The sequence below is a fragment of the Lytechinus pictus genome, chromosome 3 (genome assembly GCF_037042905.1).
Source record: "Lytechinus pictus isolate F3 Inbred chromosome 3, Lp3.0, whole genome shotgun sequence".
Lineage (NCBI taxonomy): Eukaryota > Metazoa > Echinodermata > Echinoidea > Temnopleuroida > Toxopneustidae > Lytechinus > Lytechinus pictus.
This window is the reverse complement of record NC_087247.1, coordinates 227734-249082: the sequence shown is the minus strand read 5'-3', so window position 1 is coordinate 249082 and position 21349 is coordinate 227734. Positions and strand designations below refer to the sequence as shown.

At 37.1% G+C, this 21349-nt stretch overlaps 1 protein-coding gene across 1 annotated transcript; it reads right to left on the bottom strand.

The window, feature by feature from the left end:
- Positions 1-3355: 3355 nt before the first annotated feature.
- LOC135153714 (uncharacterized) lies at positions 3356-4723 on the bottom strand. The gene has a single exon (XM_064097819.1). It carries the CDS (start codon positions 4721-4723, stop codon positions 3356-3358), a length of 1368 nt encoding a protein of 455 aa, XP_063953889.1.
- Positions 4724-21349: the final 16626 nt, after the last annotated feature.

The window sequence follows — 21349 nt, the reverse complement described above, 5'->3', positions numbered from 1 at the left end:
CAACTGCATTCACTAGCCAATAATTTTTTTGGCATTCATAAGGACAGATGAAAAGTACCAAATCCAAATAGCATTTAGTACACTGCAATGACTGTATATCACACATTCTTCTTAACGTCACCATGACAACAACACCAAGTTCAGAGCCTCCAACTTTCCTTGCCTGAAGAAGCATCGTTTTGGTAAACATTTGACACAAAAAGGAAACTGATTCCTAACCATAATTCCATATACCAGGAATGACACTGCAAATGTCTAATCAAAACGACGTCTTCCTTGAAAAGAGGACATTTGTGACACTGAGAAAATTACTATGCTAAACATGCAATCATAACAACTGGCTGTTCTCAACACATTCATTTTTTTTTTTGCATAATACAAATGTAAACTCCGACTTGAACTTCTCATGAAGAGTTTAACTCTTGACATTTTTTTTTACACAATACAAAAGACAAACTGCTCTACAAATGCCTTGACAAGAGCTGCATATTACATTCAATACATTTCTGAAGTTCTGCTCATAATAAATTTGCATATCTTTCATTCATCAAAATCATAACGACAACATTGATGTTTCTAAATTGTCATTTGTATAACATCTCATTATATAATAACTCAAAAATTGTTTTTTCTATTATAAAAAAAAATTTAATCTGTATAAATCTTGCCTACCTTGATATCTTGTTTTTCTTTGTCACTAATTCAAAATACTCTTGAATTTCTATAACAATCCTTTTTTATGGTAATTTCTTCTTTCGCCATATTCAACTTAAGTATGGCGACCTGACAAAAATACAAATGTATACATGTTTTCACTGCTATTCTCTCAAGCATTTTGCTTATGATAGCTAGCCACTGCATTTTATTTTATATATTATTGCTTACATGTATATCTATGTAAATTATTCTTCTATTATGTAATCGTCGCAATTTGTAATTATTTCATTTATTTTTGTATTTCTTTATATTCATTATGATTACTGTGTTTTATATATTGAATTTTCAATAAATGCAGAAACACCTGCAAAAGAAAAAAAAATTGCAATTCACACTGGAAATTATCAATTTTCTAAATGTACATAACCCATATAAAATTTGTCACATCTTTCACGTCAACTGAGCAAATTTCTTGAATATGACAACATGCAAAATTTTACAAATGCATGAATAAACACGAATATTCTGAGAAATCAGTCCACATGTGTTGATACACAGTCTTCGTAATCAGTTTATAAGTTCAAGTCCATTTCTTGTAAATTATTCATATTAGCTTCTTAGTTCTTGTCTCAGATCAGTTTTCAGTTATCAGAGATCAGTACTGGTAATACTACTGTTGATACGCTGACCGCGTTAAAGTCACTTGTTAAATCCAGCTCACAAGATTACCAATCACGCTATTAAACTTCCCGTGATGATATAAATCAGTTTGACACTTTATGTTATCACTGTCGACATCATGATATTAAATTTTAATAGACATATAGTAATGCTTTCACGAAACAGAATCCATATGATTTCATATTTTGACGATTATTAATGACTTCAAAATGCTCATATCGCGATAAGTTCAAAGATCACTGCACAAGATTATCTAAATTGATCCTATCCTTGCAAAGACAATTGTTGATTCAATTATCATAAATTGCATATATTTCACAAGTTTCTCTTTCTTTTGATAAATAGGTCCTGACTTTAAGTTCTACATCAGCATAATCAATAATGTATTTTCAGAATAATGTTCAACCCTGAAATAGGTAAAATATAATTATGCTAGTTTTAGTTTAGATTTGCCGCGGTTGACGCCTTTCTTGCCTGGAGAGTCTGGAGAAACCTTCCAAGCAGTCATAACATAAGTGAAGAGTTTCCATTGGCATCAAGCACAAGGCGACTAATTTGTAGATTGCGATGCGAAGGTTTCAACGTTTCGAATTTACACATGAGGTAAGTATTCTCTTGACTAGTATTTAAAGGTGTCTGCTAAAGGTTATATTTAACTCTGAGTCATCTTCGAGACATCTGGTCTGACTGTTACTTCTGGAAAAAGCTGTAGCTTCCTGTCTAACAGAAGTAAGAGATTCGAATTCGCATCTTCATCATGATAGACCTTTGGTGATTCTCTTGTTGGAGGCCTGCCGCTGACGATGCCTGTGATCTTGTAGAAAAGCCCTACCATTCCTTCATCTTTCTCAGGAGCTGCATAAAGAACCTCTTTAGCATATGATTCTTCCAGCAAAGACTTCATCTCCTTCCTGTAGTTAGCATGTAGACAATCATTTTTATCCAGTCCAGTCTTCAGGGAGTCTTGTCTGCTTGTCACTTGAGGATTATTTTGCAGATCCTGAGTTAGGGTGTGAGATGGAAGTTGGCAATTATCATCTCTGTCAACTCTTTCTAGCTTACAAGTTTGACGTGGTTCGACTCCCAGCGGTATGTTTCCTGCAGCAAAAACGAAGTTAGATGAAGCTTGATAAATCAGTAGATTACTTTCATTTCCTAGTGGTCCATTTAACGTCCACCCAAGTGCTGTCCTGATGGCATAGACTTCACCTGGAGCACCTGCTCTGATATCCAGTGGCATCAGAGCTTCGGGCATATCCTGTCCGATAAGTAAAGATACCTCCTTTCCTGTTGTCACTTGGAGATCAATACCAAAAAGATGTTGATATCTGGATATATCTTCTTCAGTGGCCATGTTCACTGCACTGATATTCAGGCTTGGACGTGCAAGGAACTCGGCTTCTATCTTCTTGCTTGATGTACCAGAAGACCCTTTTACACTCAGCTTCACTTCTTTGCATTCCATGGTGTGGTTAGGAGCTTCTAGTGTAGATACTGATACGATCTTCTTTCGTCCCTTTGTCTGGATCTTCTCTGCTATTTCCTGTAGACAAAATGAGTTTGTGGAACCAGAATCCAGCAAAGCAAAGGTCTCAATAGTTCCTGCTACTTCACCTGGGACACTAACAGTGACCGGTACTATCGGAAGAGCGATTCTGCTAACTCCGGCCCCCATGGCGCTACAGCTGGCATGGGATGATACATCGCTGTCAGTTTGAGTAGACGCGTCACTTGCACTGAGAAGTGTAGGGCGCTGTGGAGATGTCATCCTTCTCCTAGTATGGAGAAACTTTGTATGTCTTTGATCGCATCCTCTAACAGTGCAGGTTCTGTTGATGTTGCATCTAGACGAAATATGGCCAGGTAAGAGGCAATTGAAACATAATCTGTTCTTGAAGGCAAAATCAAAGCGGTCATCAGGGGGCGTTTCATGAAAGGACTTGTCGGACGTTTTATCCGACAAGTCCCATTTTATCCGACAGTTACCATAGGAACAGTGCCTCTCAGCCAATCAAAATCATGGAAAGATGTCAGATCTGACAACTTGTCGGATGAAAATATTGATGAAACGCTCCCCTGGATTCATGTTTTTGAACTCCTGGCAGCCAAAAAGATCATGGCTTGCATTATACATGATGCAGTTCTGAGTTGATGAATTGGCCGAAGTGGTAAATACGCTCACCTGACCTCTACCTGACATGGTTCTTACTTTGTCAGTACTTCCGCTCTTTTGTCCTCCAGTAAGAAGGGCACCAAATACAGGATCATTGAGCTCATCCGCTGCATCAGTAATAAAGTCAACTGCATCTTGGATAGTAGGCTGTCTTCCAACATCTCTGATTGATTTCACATGACGTACCCAGCGGCTCTTCAGGTGAAATGGCAAACGTTCAATGATCTTTACCAATTCACTCCTACAGCTTAATTCTCGGAGCATTCCTATTGCCATCAAGGTTTCACCGCAGGTCTTAAGCTGATCAGCGAAATCGCTCAGCTGTTTTGGATCATTTTGTATGACAGGTCCTTCTGTGATCTTCTTGATCCAGGCATCACAGATCTTGAAGGCATTTCCAAATCGATCAGTCAGTAGCGTCCTTGCATGTAAGTATCCATCATCTGGATGCATCATTAGACAACAATGGATGATGTCTTTGGCAGCTCCACTACAAAGATGATATAACTTAAGTAGCTTGGTGTTATTGTCCAATGAAGAACTACCAATGACGCTGTCAAACGACCGCATGAATTCATAAAAATTCAAAGGGTTACCATCAAAGGACACAATGTTGGCAGTGGAAATGGTGATAGCTTCCAACAGCTTCTGATGTTGTTTCTGTCCTTGCTGTAAGTGATGGAAAATGTCAGAATGCATCTTACCCATCATCTTATCACTTTCACTGGTTGAAGAATTGTCACAAGTTGGTGTCAGTTTTGTCTTGGCCGGCATCGTCGAATTGTCCCTGGAAGGTTCAAGCTTACAAGATTCTTCAGTCTTGTCCTGTTCTAAAGGATCAGTCTTTCCTTTGACCTTGACATCTGACTCTGTACCTTTATAAACAGCTTCTTCTGCCTCTGCTACCTTCAATTTCATTTTAAGAAGAAGTTCAGCTTTCCTTTGTTTTAACTTGATTTCCTCAAGCTCAAGCTCTTGTTGCTCTTGCAGAGCCATAACTTCCGCTTGTAAGGCAGCTCTCCTAGCCCTAGCTCGAAGCCTCCAACTAGCTGACGTGGTACTGCTACTACCCCTCTGACTCACAGAGTCTTCGGGCCTGATGTCATCTCTGTTCATAAAGTCACTGTGCATGTTGACACTGTCCATCTTTACACAATCATCCGGCTTACTATTGACCTTAAAGGTGACTTCTTCATCTATGCTGCCTTCCATTGCAGTGACGTACTTAAAGGAGGATGATACTCAAGACACTTAAGCTGACATTGAACTGTAGATGTGGCGTGTGATACGTCGAAACCAAACAAACCCAAGAATCAGACCGAGTCTATAGTGTGTTGATGTGTGCACAATGAGACTGGCTCAATCTGCAATTTAATAACATAATAAACAATACTTGTATAAGCTGAATTGACAACATGTCATGACACATAAATAATGTCTACAGATTTCCAAACAGGCAAATAACGTTGACTTGCATTACAACTTAAATTATTCAATAACCAAGAATGACCTTGACATGTTTCAAGGTCATACCAAGTTTTAGCATACTGTAAATGTCATGTATTGATTAATGCACCCTAAATTCACCCTTTTGTAAAACAGTTTTCATAATAAAAGAAATCAACTACGACTTTAAATGCATTTCTGTTTACTTCTTTATGTTTACATGGCTATGACAATGCATACACCACGTGCCCGAAGGCGCCAAATTCAAGTTGCTTGCCTTTCATACACAACTACCGCCACGTACGCTTTCTATTACGTAATGCATGCATGTACACGTATATACGGCGTTTTCATTTGAACAAATTCACTCGGCCTACATTACTTTGACACACTAATTTCATTACTTAACTCTTTAAGAGCCATTGGCAGCTATAGTTGCCCATAGCCCTCTAGTGCCACTGGCAGCTATAGTTGCCCAACTAACTTTTTTTTGTTTAACCAATTTTACAGCCAGAAAATCAACACTATATTCTGTGTTTTTTATGTTGTTATATTGGCAAGGAATTCACAATTGATTTTGTTATATAATGAATAGTGGTTTACATAGACATTTTTTGAGTAAAATGGCATTTTTGCATCATTATTTTGAAGAGTTGATTTCGGATATTGCCGCGATCTGAATCAAAATTTCCCCTATAGACACGTGTGATATAAAGATTGTGTGTAGCAATACACGTACTTCTACGGGCAGAGCAAAGGCGAGTGTGCGAAGGCATTCAGCTCAGAATTGACCAATGACAGAGCGGTACGATGTCTCTCACCCAACGCTACTCGCCCATTCGCTATTGTTTTATGAATATTCATGAGCTATCGATCGGCTCTTCTGCAGGCCGGTATGGTAGTATTCTTGTGTCATGGATTTTTTCTGCCTGCAAATGTGCACGGTTTGGGGGAGATTTTTTTGGGGTAGGGGGGGGGGTGGGGGAAAGGTCTTATACTTTGTTTTTTTAGCATTCTCACAAAATTGTTCTCGTTATAAATATATGAGTAAAGAAGGCTGTCATTTCCAACTCTCATCGCACTGCAATCATCACACTCATTATTTATTTATTCATTTATTATTATTATTATTATCATTATTAGTATTACTATTATCGTAATCATTATTATCATTATTGTTATTGCTATTATTATCATTATTATTCTCCATTACCTTCTTATTATTAATGTTATTGCCATCAGAATCATCATCATCATCATTATGATTATTATAAAAAAATAATTGTTGTAATCATATCAATTGCATTCCTTCTGCAGCCAAACTCTCTCTTCATAAACTTAAGATCAGGTAAATAACGGTTCATATTCGTTTGTGTTTTTATAGCCCAAACCATAAAAAAGAATGATTTCCATTGTTATGCTTATCAATATCATATTCAAACTTCTCACAAAAATATGAATCGTTCAATATTCTCCTCGAATCAAATAGGAAGAAGCAAAACAAATACATTTGATAATTAAAACGGCCGATAATACCGCTTTATTCGTCTCAAGATGTTTTGAGGAAAAGAAAAAAAGGGATACATTAACAAAACCGATCAGACCGACCTGTTAGTTGCTGCATCATTGACGTCACTATCAAAGGGATTTTAAAACGACTTTAGAGAGTAGAAATGAAAATGATAACGATGATAACGGGTTGAATATTACATTTCTTTATACCACGCATATTATTGTACACTATGTTATCTGAACAAATAAATTTCTTTTACCACGGATAGTGCTACGAGCTGGGGAGGCCCTGGGCGGATGCAGGATTTTTCTGTAGGGGGGCAAATTATTTTCTCTTTACCTGGGTCACCCATAAGAAATCAATACCGGAACCTTTGAAAGTATTCAAATGTCAAATCAAAAGACGCGCGTGAGCCCCGATTTCTATGAACATCCTGTGCTAAATTACTCTCCTAGATAATAGGTCAGAAGGGAGCGCGGATTAGAGATTCCTCATGAAAGAGAGTCTGGGCATCTATTGTTCATGACTTGGTGGCATGACCAAAAGAATGTAGTCACGTAGAATGTTAACAGGTGGCTACTTTGGTCAGACCAGTAATACAGAACAAATACGCTTATTTTCTTTTTGAAAATTTGTATTGATTTTTTTGTTTGTAACTGATTTGCATTCCCTCTTCTTTGATTCACGAAAAATAAACTTTTTTTTCTTACTTATGTGCACTTTGCCAAGAACGCCCATATTATTTTGTGGGATTTTATACCCCAAACTTGTAAGTATTGAAACTGTCCGATCCCTCTTTATCTTTATTTCAATATATCATCTTAAGTTCTTTTATATTTTGTCTCCTTCTGACTGGCAATAACTTTGTTTGTTACACTACGAATAAAAAAAATTACAGAGTCTTATTTTGAAGACTACACGAATGAAAGGGTACGGTTGGCCACACTTTGAAGATACATGGCTCTAATATATCCCTCTGGTAAAAGCGGGGCTCCTGGCTGGAAGCCGGGAAAACATTGCTATGTGTAAAACATTGCTCTAAAAGCGACTTGATGGCGCTCTCGTAACAAGAACAGCAAATTATCCGTCTCTCCTGATTTTCACATTGTTTTGAGGTCTAAATTGCAGTTATATGCAGGATTACCAACCAAGGACAACTACATAACGTTCCTAATCTTATATTGGATAAGATGTCTTACGACCTAAGAAAATCTCAGAAGGGAAAGCCTACAAAAACCACTGGATCTGTACCAACGAAAAGGCCAAACCCGTTCTCGCACAACATGTACAAAGCTCTACCGGATCAGCTTACCCCCAGCCAGAGACCTGGGGAGCCAAGCCAGGTAAGCAGCCCTGCCAACACACCCGTGATTACACCTGTTAACGGAACTAACACCTCTACGCCTGACCGCACATTCCAAGATCAAGACTTCGAACAATCTAAATTGGATTTATTCCTAACAAAGAAATTCGAAGCTATGCTTGAAAGGGCTGTTGATCGGCTTGCTAAGAAAATTGAAGCTGTTGAGTCACTTCTAGGGGATTCCCTGGAGTTCGAGCGACAAAGGGTCAATGACCTTCATGTCAAACAAAATCATCTAGAGACCAGGATCAAGAACTTGGAAGAAGAAGTGGCAAAGAACGGAGCCGCTACTAACAAATCGGAACGATTCTCCAGGAGAAATAATATTCGTCTGGTTGGGATCGACGAGTATCAGCAACCAACATCTCTTCCCGCCGATAGCGCATCTTCATCCGATAGTTCATCAGCTTCTGAACCTCACCAGGAAGATTGTATCACGCTAGCCGAAGACAAACTACGATCTTTCTTCGGTATTACGTCGAAGGTTGAACGAGCTCATCGTGACGGTAGGAAAACCAACGGAAGACCTCGTCACATTCTTGTGAAGCTTTTGTCATATCGCGATAAAGTTGATGTAATGAAAAGAGCTCGCTCCGTTCTGAAAAACCAGAGTTTCTTCATCATCGATGACCTTACCAGCGCTGACCTCCAGGAAAAACGTAAATGGTCCAAACAGGTCCAGGCCCTTTACGCCCAAGGAACCAAATTGCGTTTTTATGCAGGAAAATGGCGACTCCGTGGAGGTGACCCTTTTAATTTTGAGTCTTCATCCGACGACACCTCTCGCATCACAACCATTGGTCACGCTGGAGTAGTGTTCTAATTTTTTTAACCCGCTGTATGAACCAAGGTTAGTTTCAATCTCCCTGTGACGGCAACGTTCCTTCTTCTTTTTTATAAATAGACATAAAGAGATTAATGTTTCACCTTCGTTTTTTCCTTTTTTTTATCGCTATTCATTTCGATAATGAGATATCATCCTTCTCGAGTGATTAATTTTAGTCTCCGAATCATCTGAAGACCTGTGGTTTTGATTTTTCGTGGGATGTTTACAACTTGGTCACTGAGATCTCGGACTATTATCATGATTATACAATTATTATCAATAACTTCCTCGATCGTTCTTAAGACGGCATGATTGAATTTTATCTTTTCGCATGTTTCATGTGTTTTCGCATTCATGATTTTCCTCCAGGTCAATTAAGCCTCAAGTACTTTTTTTTGCAACAATGATGTCGACTCCTTAACGAGAGAAAATTTACAAAATTGATGTTCATTTTGATTTTGATTCAACTATAATTATGTCGAGAAGAAATAACTCGATGTTCGTTATAATTTTACTATGACAATATGCATCTCCTCGATCTGGATATCAATGTTATTATTCGTATAAATGGTAAAAAGGGGAAACTGCTTGTTTATCTTTCACTCTCTATAACATCTAAGTGCTGTTAGTGGATATTTCAATTAAAGAAGGCCTACCATGTACTAAATCATTCTTATCTCGCCTATATACGATCTATTTAATTGGCACCCTTTCACCCATAGGCTCTACTTTTATATTTCCCAACATTGATCCGTTTTTTATGCATCTAGATACCTTGTTCGTTTGCATGTTGTGTGTTCACCTAGCTTTAGGTTCAAGCCTGAGGCAAACCATAAATTTATAAATCGAAATCATAACTGAATCGCACCAAAAATTTCGTTCATCAAAAGTAGATTATGTTGCTTATTAATATAATTCATGTATAAATCACTTACACGGATGTTTGTGTGAGTGTGCTTTAAGTCCTAGCATGCACCAATTCTAAACAATCTAGCTACACTACTTTAGTCTTATTAAGCAGTTAAGGGTGGATGCATGCAGGATCTTACACACTCTGATTTACCGGCCATCAATCATTTGTATTCATTTAATGTAGAATCGTTATCCCACATGATGTTGGCATCTGTTTTTTGTTTGTTCTTTTTGTAATATGTGCAATCTGATCACTTATATACACTGGTTTTATTGTTTTCCTTTCTCGTACGTTCATGATTTTCTTAAAATGAGTCGATTAGAAACCACATGCGCTTTAGCACCGTGTTTACAAAAAGACATTGACATGATAGAGTCATTTACTTTATTGTATCATTACTTCTCACAACTTGAAAAGTCTCCCTACCAAATTTGAGAAATCACAATGTTGAAGCTTACAGGATATGATTGTCTCTTTTTCATGTTTATCCAATCAAAGTGTCAACGAGATCCAATATATAAAAAGTGTTTATTTTCTGATTGATATCAATTGCCATCTATTTTGAACAGAATCACGCATCTCCTTTTCATGTTGGTCATCAGTATTTGATTTATGTTCTATTGGTACAGTTTTCCCCACTTCGAACATGCTGCTTTGTAATTTCTCTTCCCCGTTGTAATATATCTGAATTGATCAGTAGCAAATAGCTATTTGCTATATACTACGTTTTATATTCCTAAAATCATACTCAATTTCAGTAAAATCAAACTCATGGCTACGCGCCTCTTGTTACTTCTATCAAGACACCTATACTGTTTTATCGCCCAAGGTGTGCTTGACGTTAAGCTTGATGTTCATCCAATTTCAAGTTTTATCAGGAACCAAATTTGCAAATTTGTTATATAAGGTTAATACGACTAATTGAAGTACATTTCATTGCTAATTTGCTTACTACTCCTTGATATATACGGATAACACATTTTGCAGATGTCTCCTTTTGTATTCATTACGCACCAGCAAACTTGACAATAGGCTACATCAGAAATTAAACTTTACTGAATTAAGCGTGCTTGGAGCGCGAAGCCTTATCATTGGCTTTCTTATGACCTCCTTTTCTCTTTTGTTTGGAAATGACTCATTAAAGGGTTAAATGCAGTGAATTGTTATTTTATTTGTCAATTCAATATGAGTGACGAAGGGAAACTCCCTGGTATATTTTGGACTTATCGAATTTACCGAGTAGAGGCTCCCTGCATCGCGCCGGTTCCTTGGGGTGCAGTTCGGGTCGCGGTGGGGAGCTGTGAGGCTTTTGCCGGGGGTTGGTGGACCGGGACAGCACCGGAATCTCCAATTCTGGGTGGCGACATGTTTGCGTCTGTTCGTGTGGTGCAAATATTCGAATTTTCTGCTGTCCCGGTCCGCCGGCTTTCGGCGGGAGCCTCGGGGCTCTCCGCTGCGACTCTGGCTGCATTTTCGGAAGAATCGGTGCGTTAATGAGTTTCGCCAGCGTCCCTGCAGTGAATTTGAGAACTACCTAGTTCTTGCATCGTTAACACAATCTTTAATCATTGCAATGTTTTGGGTCTTTTTTAATATTTTGCCTCTTGTTTTTTCCCTGAGAACCACTTACCACTGACGTATATTTACGCAATGATTTTTTGTATGTATATTCATATGAATATGATCGATCTTTCTTATTCTACAGATCACACAGGCTTAAATCCTGCTTCCTGCTTTGCTTTTTTTTTTTTAATTACTATTTAGCTTTCTCCATTTGATATGACCTCGTTTGTTATTTTTAATAGATTTCATCACGCTTCAGGAGAGACGGACACAGTATGATTTTTTTTTTCTGTCCTTGCCTTATTTTGCTTACTTACGTTCTTGTTGATATTTGTTGCGTGTTTGTTTACATTTGGCCTATTTTAAGTTATTCACTAAGGATCAGTCAAGTTTGCTTTGTTTTCATTTTTGTCCTGTTTTTCATCACCTTTATTTCCAGCCCCCCCCCCTCCAAACTTTGCACTGCACAAGGTCATTATATATCTTACACTAGTTTTCAATTCCCCTGCTTTATTTTAGTTCTTTCTTCTTTTACTCCCCTTTTATTGCCTTTTCACTGACACATTTTTTTTTCTTCTCCTCTTCTACACATACTCGGGAACAGGCACGTCGCACAGTGTATTGTTTCCTTTAGGTTTCGTTTAACCACCATCTCCCCTGCTAATGACGGATTTTTCTAGGTTTCCATTCAGCTCTCTAAATAACGATGACTTGTTGTCTCTCTCGGCGCAACATGACGTTACTCGCACACTAGATAATCATGATAACTCCAACTATGATGCACACATACATAATTTTATGGACAATAATACATCCGATCTTAATTACAATTTGGATGCAAATGATCACTTCGGACAGCTCACTACATCACATTATTTATCAGAACAACATTTCAAATCATACATTACATCAGATAACACTGGCGAAAGTTTTTTTCTTCTCCATTTTAATATCAGAAGTGCCAGTAAAAACTTTGATAAACTTAGACTATTTCTAGATAAAAACCGGTTTCCGAAATCTTCATTTATTGGTTTAACCGAAACGTGGTTCTCTGATAATCCATGTTCCCTCTTCACACTCCCTGATTTTGATTTGATTGTTAACAATAGAACGCTAAGACCTGGGGGTGGTGTAGCTCTTTACATACCGCAACAATACGACCATACTCTTATAGCTAACATGACCATATCAAACGACGTTCTAGAAACCTTATTTGTTGAAGTCACAAACCCCAAAGGTAAAAACTTAGTACTTGGTGTTTTTATAGACCCCCTCAATCTAATGTTAATACTTTTTTAGTATCTCTTAATGAAATTTTATCAAATCCTGTTTTGAAAAATAAAGATTGCTTTTTTATGGGTGACTTTAATATTAACTTAGTAGATTGTAATTCAAACAGCACCTCACATGAGTTTCTTGAAATGTTTCTTTCATATTCTTTTTTACCGCTTATCACTAAACCGACAAGAGTGACAGATAACTCGGCCACTTTAATTGATAATATTTTTAGTAATATAACTCAACAAATTCCCAAAGCCGGTATTATCCTTAGTGACATTACTGATCACTTTCCAATTTTTGCTAAATTATCTACAAATAAAATTATCATGAAAGAAGCATTCAATACTCCATTTCGAAAGATAACTGATGACAACATAAACAATCTAATTAATAATTTAAATACAACAGACTGGTCAACTGTTTTTGAATCCACAGACGTTGATGACGCATATAACTTTTTCATTTCCAAATTAAACTCTTCTCTAGATACTCACGTTCCTTTTACCACCAACAGAAAATCAAATTATAAAAAGGTTCCACTCCACCCTTGGATTACTAAATCACTTTTGAGATCAATCAACCGAAAGAACAACCTTTACTATAAATACATAACTAAACAAAGTAACGAATCTCGCTTTAAATATACTTCATACAAAAACACACTCACTACTTTATTACGCATTGCAAAAAGAGAATATTATACCTCCCAACTCAATTTGTTCAAAAACGATATGAGGAACACATGGGAAATCATTAATGGAGCATTAAATAAAAACAAAAAAAAGTACTTCTATAACAAAAATAAAAGTAAACAATACAACTACCGACGACAACATCTCAATAGCACAAGAATTTAATTCATATTTTTCAAACATTGGCAACAATCTGGCAAGCAAAGTCCCTCAAACTCATAAATCTTTCAACAGTTTTCTTGACAACCCAAATCCAAACTCTATATTTTTTAATCCTACGAACACAAGAGAAATTATTAATATTGTTAATAATCTACAGACCAAGAAGAGCCCAGGTTTCGATGGTATTCCTAACTTCCTACTTAAGAAAATTATTTTAACTATCGTCGATCCTCTGGTCCACATATTTAATGTTTCTATGAACACAGGGAAGGTACCTAACCTAATGAAAATAGCCAAAGTCATCCCCCTTTACAAAAAAGGTGATAATCAACTTGTTTCTAATTACCGTCCTATTTCATTGCTCACTTCGTTATCTAAAATTCTCGAAAAACTTATACATACTCGTACAATTACGTTCTTTAATAAATTCAATACTTTTTCGAACTCGCAATTTGGTTTCCGCGAAAATCATAGCACCTCGCATGCAATTTTGACTTTTATTAATAAAATTACTTCTTCCATAGATATAGGTTGTCATACTGTTGGTATTTTCCTGGACTTCTCCAAGGCCTTCGATACCATTGACCACGATATACTTCTTCATAAACTTTCTTTTTATGGTATCAGGGGGAAGGCCTTGGAGTGGTTCAAGAGCTACCTAACAGACAGGTCTCAATTTGTGTCAGTCAACAACGTTGTTTCTTCTACTCTTCCTATTACATGTGGAGTACCACAGGGTAGTTTACTTGGTCCTCTTCTTTTTATTACATATATTAATGACATTAAAAAAAGTTCAAATTTACTAACATTTGTATTGTTTGCTGACGATTCGAACATTTTCTTTTCTCATGATAACGTAAACCAACTTGTAAGAATTGTAAACTCAGAACTTATACATGTCACTGACTGGATTAAGGCGAATAAACTATCACTTAACTTACAAAAGACGAATTTTATGCTTTTTAGTAACAGAATAAATACAATACCTGATAACATAATTTTTGATAATACTGTTCTTGAAAATGTTTCAGAGACAAGATTTTTGGGGGTTACTATTGATAATAAGCTATCATGGAAACCACACATCAATAATAAATGCAAAAAAATTTCAAGAAACATCGGAATTATCAACAAACTCAAATATTTTCTCCCATCCCACACTTTACTTACACTGTATCATACATTAATATTACCATACATTAATTATGGCATTTTGGCATGGGGTTGTGCGATCCAAACACAATTACAAAGAATACTGTTGCTGCAGAAGAAGGCTCTTAGAATAATTTTTCAAACCCAATTCAGATCACACACAGATATACTATTCTTCCAAAATAATATTCTTAAAGTGAGTGATTTATATCTTTTCCAACTCGCCCAATTTATGTATAAACTAAACAAAGATGATCTCCCAACAATTTTTTCAAATATGTTTTGTAAAAACTCCTCTATACACGATTACCCAACGAGACAACGTAATTATTATCACCTACCCCCTACCCGTACTATATTAGCGAAAAACTCTTTTATCTTTTTTGGACCTGTGTATTGGAATTCCCTGCCCAACGACTTTAAAGAATCTACAAACCTTAATATTTTTAAACGCAAACTTAAAAAGATGCTCATTTGTCAGTACTCCACACCAACAAGTCAAGCTAACACATAACCTAAACTAAAACTACATAATAACTTAACCTTTAACTGCCAATAAATTTGTCAAACTTTACTTATAAAAAAAAAAACAACACTACAACATGATACAATACATTACGACCTGTGCACCTGCCATGTTCCTCTTTTCATTTGCACTTTTTATTTGCACCTCCCTTATCTCCCTCTTTCTTTCCTTTGCCATTTTTCCCTCCCTATTATGATTTTGTAAGTACTTTTTTGTGTTACCACTGTAATTATTATTATTTGAATTACTTTCTCTTATTTTTGTTGTCGCTTATTCGTTTTATTTTTATATTTGTGGATTACTTGTTTTAAGTTTGTCTTCTGTGTCCGTCTCGATTTTTGTATAGAGTTGTATATATAGTTTGTTTATAATCAGTATTGAAACTAAGTTTAGGGGCTTGCTTTCTCTACAAGCTTTTGCTTTTCTTGGCAAGTCCCTCCGTTCATTTCTTGTTTCTTTTTATTGATAATATTACTGCAACAAATTGTAGTTTTGTTTAATTTATATTCAACATTTGTTACGAAATTTCATTGATTTGTCTGTATTATTGATTATATTGAATATGTATTGTTACTTTGATTATATTTTGAAAAAATTGTTGAACGGAAATAAAATCTAAATCTAAATCTAAATCATATATTATTGTGTGTGTTTGCGTGGGGATCGCAGCTGTGCTGTGATTGGTCACTTGATCGGCAACAATGCCCTTTTTTGGAACAGGTCGCTTTATCGTACTTCAGAGGAAATAAATTGAATAGCAAAATAGTATTTTATTCAAAAGAGCATTATTTTTCGTTATTTATTTTTGTTCAATTTCATTAAAAGATACGTCATTTGAAAGGGTAAACATTGAACTTTCATTTTATCTTCTTAATTTCTTGGCATCTCTACAATTCCTCAGGTTATTTACTTTTTGAAATGTTCATGAAATCATAATTTTCTAGGTTTTACTTATTGAAAAAAAAACGATGTAAAATATTACATCTTTTCTCCATTTTTCCAAACGCAAATATGAAAGATAATAACACGACCATAAAGCCCATGAACCATGCATCATTTCATGTGTATAAGGTTTTATTATACAACGTACGGGTAAAGACTTATGACCGTTTTAAAATCAGTCGCTGCTCACATTTCGGTCAATTTAGGGTTCCATCGAATATCCCTGGCAGTAGAGGGGTATTGGGCCTGGCAGGGTAAGAGTTAAGAACAATATTTCAGCACGCCACTCGGCTTATCTGATAATATAACTAAAGAACTTCGAAATAAACAAATTAATACTTACGTCATTGGGCTCGTATCACGAAATTAGATAAATTCAACAACTATACGGACAAGCGACACGCTTTCCATGACTGTACAAAAACAATACGCCCTCAATCGGTAAATTCAAATCTAAATACAAATCGATTTACAAGATGAAACAAAAACAGTATCAATAATAAATGGAAAAATTAAAAACCTTCATCCTGTACACGACACCTAGATATACATATATGTGTACAATATATAAATACACATAATTATATGTTTTCGTATATGTTTTTGACAATAATGGCAATTATTTGATTATGATAAAAAAAGAAGTAACACTGAAAACTATTGACTTTTGCATGAAATTGGTTTGAAGACCTTAACTATACCAAAATAGACATTAATAAAAACAAATACATTGCACTCTTTGGGGGCGGTGTGACAATTAACATGAAAATGAAAGCAACTACATCTCACTTAAAAAAAAATTTGATTTAATATTCTTTTACTTACAAACTTTGTAGACACCAATAAAAAAGTGTATAACGATAAATAAAAAAAATATTACAATAACCGTGTTAATTCTAACAAAATAGCCACATTTATAGCCTATAATGGATAGTTCCTGTACTAGTATGTGGCACTGTGTTTCTTTGACATATAACATTAAGACAGGCTCTCTCAGGAAATAGATTAGATGCTAGATAAGAAGTGAAGTATACACCATCGGGCAAACAATGATGGTCATCTATAAATGAAGTTTCGTACATACTCTGTGATTGGCTTTAGATCTACATGTACGTAGCTCCTGTTCTCAAGTGTACTATCAAGAAGCTTCAAGGCCTGATGAATAGTCCCACTTGAGCCACGTGAAGTACGAGATGTGCTGGGGTACACCACTGCTCCTGGAGCATTGGCAACCATGCAGATACCTTCCTTTGGAAGTTGTGCCATGATAAACACTGCAAGGCTTCTTGCTGCTAGACGAAACCTTGGAAAGAAATATACATATTTCATGCAAATTGCCTTTATTAATACAGAAAAATAATACATGTGACAATTTTAAAACCGTAACTGAAATCTAAATTATTACAAATAAGGCATAATAATCGACACAATCCTTATTAAACTGGAAGAGTGGTTTCGATTCGACCCCTCCCCCTTGACAAATTTTGTGACTGCCACCGCACAAAATTATTTGAACCCGCCGCTCACTGACGAGTCTTGCGCACCAAATATGCAGAGCTCGGTTCCAAGTAGCATTTTGTAAGTGGAAGTCAGACCCAAAATTGACATGACATGAAAGTCAAGGAAATAACATGGCCGGTTTGGAAATATAAAAATAGATCAAATAATAAATACAGAAAATTCTGATAAAATGAATTGGTGATCTGTCTTGCCTGAAAAACCACCTAATAATGGATTTACTAAAATGAATATAAAATCAAGAAATTAATAAAAATAATAAGACAACATACATGTAGTCCATTGAAGCCTGTGGTTGAGATTTATATGGTAGCCATTTTTTAAAATAAAAATATAACATGGAGTTGTACGTTAATTAGTCTCCTTACCACAATAATGGGCTTAGAAAAAAGGTTACCAGAATGCAAAATAATGATAAAAAATTCACTAAATTACACACACAAAATCGTAAAATTCTGTGTTGCAATTTTAGTTGATAAAGATACATGTAAACCTCAGTTTTACATGTAGCTGCATAATAAGCATGTATTGTATGTTAACAAGAAATAGTAATTAGTTTTTATTTTGGTACATTATATAAGGTTATACTTCCCCTACAGTGGCCGTACGGTGAGTCAAGAACAGCCATTTTAACATTTTATGTACCAGCTACATATAGGTGGATTGAATAACAAGTGGAATGCCTCTGGCAGTCTCACCTGCATCACGCGATTCAATATAGCAGCAGTGCTGACTTTGAAAACTACAATATAATAATTATTCACTAAAAACATCATTCATATAATGATACAATACTACGTTCATTGATATTCATCCTTGATCATGTGACCTAAAATTTGTCAGTGATACTTGATAACTCCTATATCCACATTTTATACACTATATCTATAAACTTTGAAAGTTATGACAGCAATCTAATAATTACCTCTAAAATGGCCAAAGTTCAAAGACCTTAAATGACCTTGACTTTGGTCATGTGACCTGAAACTCGCATGAGATGTTCAGTGATACTTGACGACTCTTATGTCCACGTCTTATGAACTAGACCAATACACTTACAGAGATATAATGGTAATTCAAGAAATACCCCCAACATGGCCAATGTCCATGGACCTTTGACCTTGGTCATGTGACCTGAAATGCGCACAGGATGTTAAGTGATACCTGATTACTCTTATGTCCAAGTTTTATGAACTAGACCAATATACTTTCAAAGTTATGATGGTAATTCACAGATACCCCCAATTTGGCCAAAGTTCATTGACCCTAAATGACCTTTGACCTTGATCATGTGACGTGAAACTCATGCAGGATGTTCAGTAATACTTGATTAACCTTATGTTCAAGTTTCATGAATTAGGTCTATATATTTTCTAAGTTGTGATGACATTTCAAAACTTTAACCTTAGGTTAAGATTTTGATGTTGATTCCCCCAACATGGTCTAAATTCATTGACCCTAAATGACCTTTGACCTTAGTCATGTGACATGAAACTCAGGCAGGATGTTTAGTAATACTTGATTAACCTTATGGCCAAGTTTCATGAACTAAGTCTATATACTTTCTAAGTTATGCTGTCATTTCAAAAACGTATCCTTCGGTTAAGATTTGGTGTTTACGCCGCCGCCGCCGCCGTCGGAAAAGCGGCGCCTATAGTCTCATTCTGCAATGCAGGTGAGACAAAAATGAATAAAACCTCTTTATTTGACTGGCAGTATGGCCGCCGTTGGGAAAATGTGACTGAGGTATAACTCCCTAGCCAAGCAGAGAGAGAAGTTTTTGATTTTTCTGTTTGCTACACAAAACCCAACTATAGAACAAAGTAGGGAGGTAGTAACGCTTGGGAGTAAAAAGCCGGCTCTGATCTGTGCCCGAGAGTCGAGCTGGTGGCTGTTATTTCTCAGAAATGCAGGAAGGCCCAAATCATGTGAGTTAAAGCCTGGTAGTTGGATGGGGGCCATAAGCAGGTCCAGGTACCACAGGTTGAAACCTTGGGAGATGAAAGTCCAATACCTTCCAACAGAACTAGCCAAAACTTCAGGTAAGGGCCCATAAAATAGAGTGCAAGTCGTAAGTTAAGCCCCAAAAATTTGGGAGGCTCGGCTTGTGATGAACAGGAGTACCAGGCAGGATATGAGGCAGCTTTAGCCCAAACCCTAGCCCCGAAAAAGATGCCCAGGCTTGGCCCAACATCTCAGTCTGTAATTTTAGGGAGGCAAGAGGTGTGATGGCTCCCTCAGAGAGCTGAGAAACAACCTCAGCATATCCCTGGCTACTCTCAGTGGAGGAACAGTGGATGAATTGGCACTGCTCATGTGCTAGAGAATGCTGAACTCAGTGGATGCGACGGCATGGGTTAGAGTATGGCCAGAACGGAGAGCACCCAATAGGGCGCCGTGATCTGTGGCAGCGGTAGTGAACAAGGACGATGGCAATATCAGCCAGGTATGATTTGCTACCTCGGGGGGGGGGGGGGGTGTCGATGCTCTGCCTAGTGAAGGCTGCCTCCGAGGAGTCGTGGTTCTCTGCCTAGCGTGGGTTTACTCCTCGGAGTTGTGGTTCTCTACCTAGCGAGGGTTTCCACGGGGTAGTTGTGGTTCTCTGCCTACCGAGGGTTTCCTCAGAGGAGTTGCGGTTCTCTGCCTAGCGAGGGTTTCCTCAGATGAGTTGTGGTTTTCTGCCTAGTGATTAGTGAAGGTTTCCACTGGGTAGTTGTGGTTCTCTGCCTAGTGAAGGCTGCTTCGGGGGAGTAGTGGTACTCTGCCTAGCGAAGGCTTGTGGTGGTCTGCCTAGTGAAGGCTTCCTCGGGGGAGTTGTGGTGTTCTGCCTAGTGAAGACTTCCTCGATGAAGAAGTGGTGCTCTGCCTAGTGAAGGCTTCCTCGGGAGAGTTGTGGTGGTCTGCATAGTGAAGGCTTTCTCGGGGAGTTGTGGTGATCTGTCTAGTGAAGGCTTGTGGTGCTCGGCCTAGTGAAGGCTTCCTCGGGGGAGCTGTGGTGTTCTGGCTAGATGCAAGGGTACAAAATTATGCTCCACTCCCAAACCAGGTACCTAGTCATCACAAATTTGGTTTTAAAAATTTCACAAGACTTGAAAACTAATAGTTGCAAGTGTCCACCTAATACTTTTTTTTTTAAATTGGTCATTATCTATATATAGATTTTTTTGTCTTCTTTTATTTAGGCGAGACGTCAATATCCGGGAGGGGTGTGCAAACGCGTGTGCACGCTCTCATTACTTTTCACGCACGGGCTTGCACGCCATGAAATTAATGAGGTTGAATTTGCATATCAATATAGCACTCCTCTGACCATCGCGGAGTGACATAACGAGCCCGTGCAGCCGCGTTTTGGCACCTCTATTGTTCGCGGGCATTGGGCTGGCAAGCCAAGAGGAATTTATTGGCGCGTGTAGAGGAGTTCCTTACCTCTATCGTTTGCCGTGAGAACTTGAGGGTGCAACTACTAGTATAATGAATGACGAAGTGTGCCGTAAGGCTGGGTTCACATAGAAGTATACGGTATTCTCTATTCGCTATTCGCTATACGCTATACGGGCATGGCGGGTCACATAATAGTAGCACGCGTGTCCTACTTTTTTTTTGGCCACAGAAAAACTCTGGCGAAATAAAATACAGAGTTTCTAATTGAGTCCAAAATAATTCCCTGATTTTTGCTATTAAAAAAATCTGGCAAAAGTTTTATGCAACGGGGCCCAGGACTTATAAGTATGACAAAACAATTTTTTTTCCTAGCTGAAGTTAATTTCTGAAAAAAAAAATCATATTTTTTCTACATAACTTACTAAGATTCGAAAATAAGCTTGTTTTAGACTAACTTCAAGCAGAGAAGTCACCTCTGCAAATTATTCAACTTCTATTTAATACAACTTGTAATGATTTTTTTTAATGGGGTTAGTTCAGCCAGTCCGTCGAGATGGGCT

Coding starts and splice junctions, on each gene's coding strand:
- LOC135153714 (XM_064097819.1), bottom strand. CDS start 4,723: ATGGAAGGCAGCATAGATGAAGAAGTCACCTTTAAGGTCAATAGTAAG.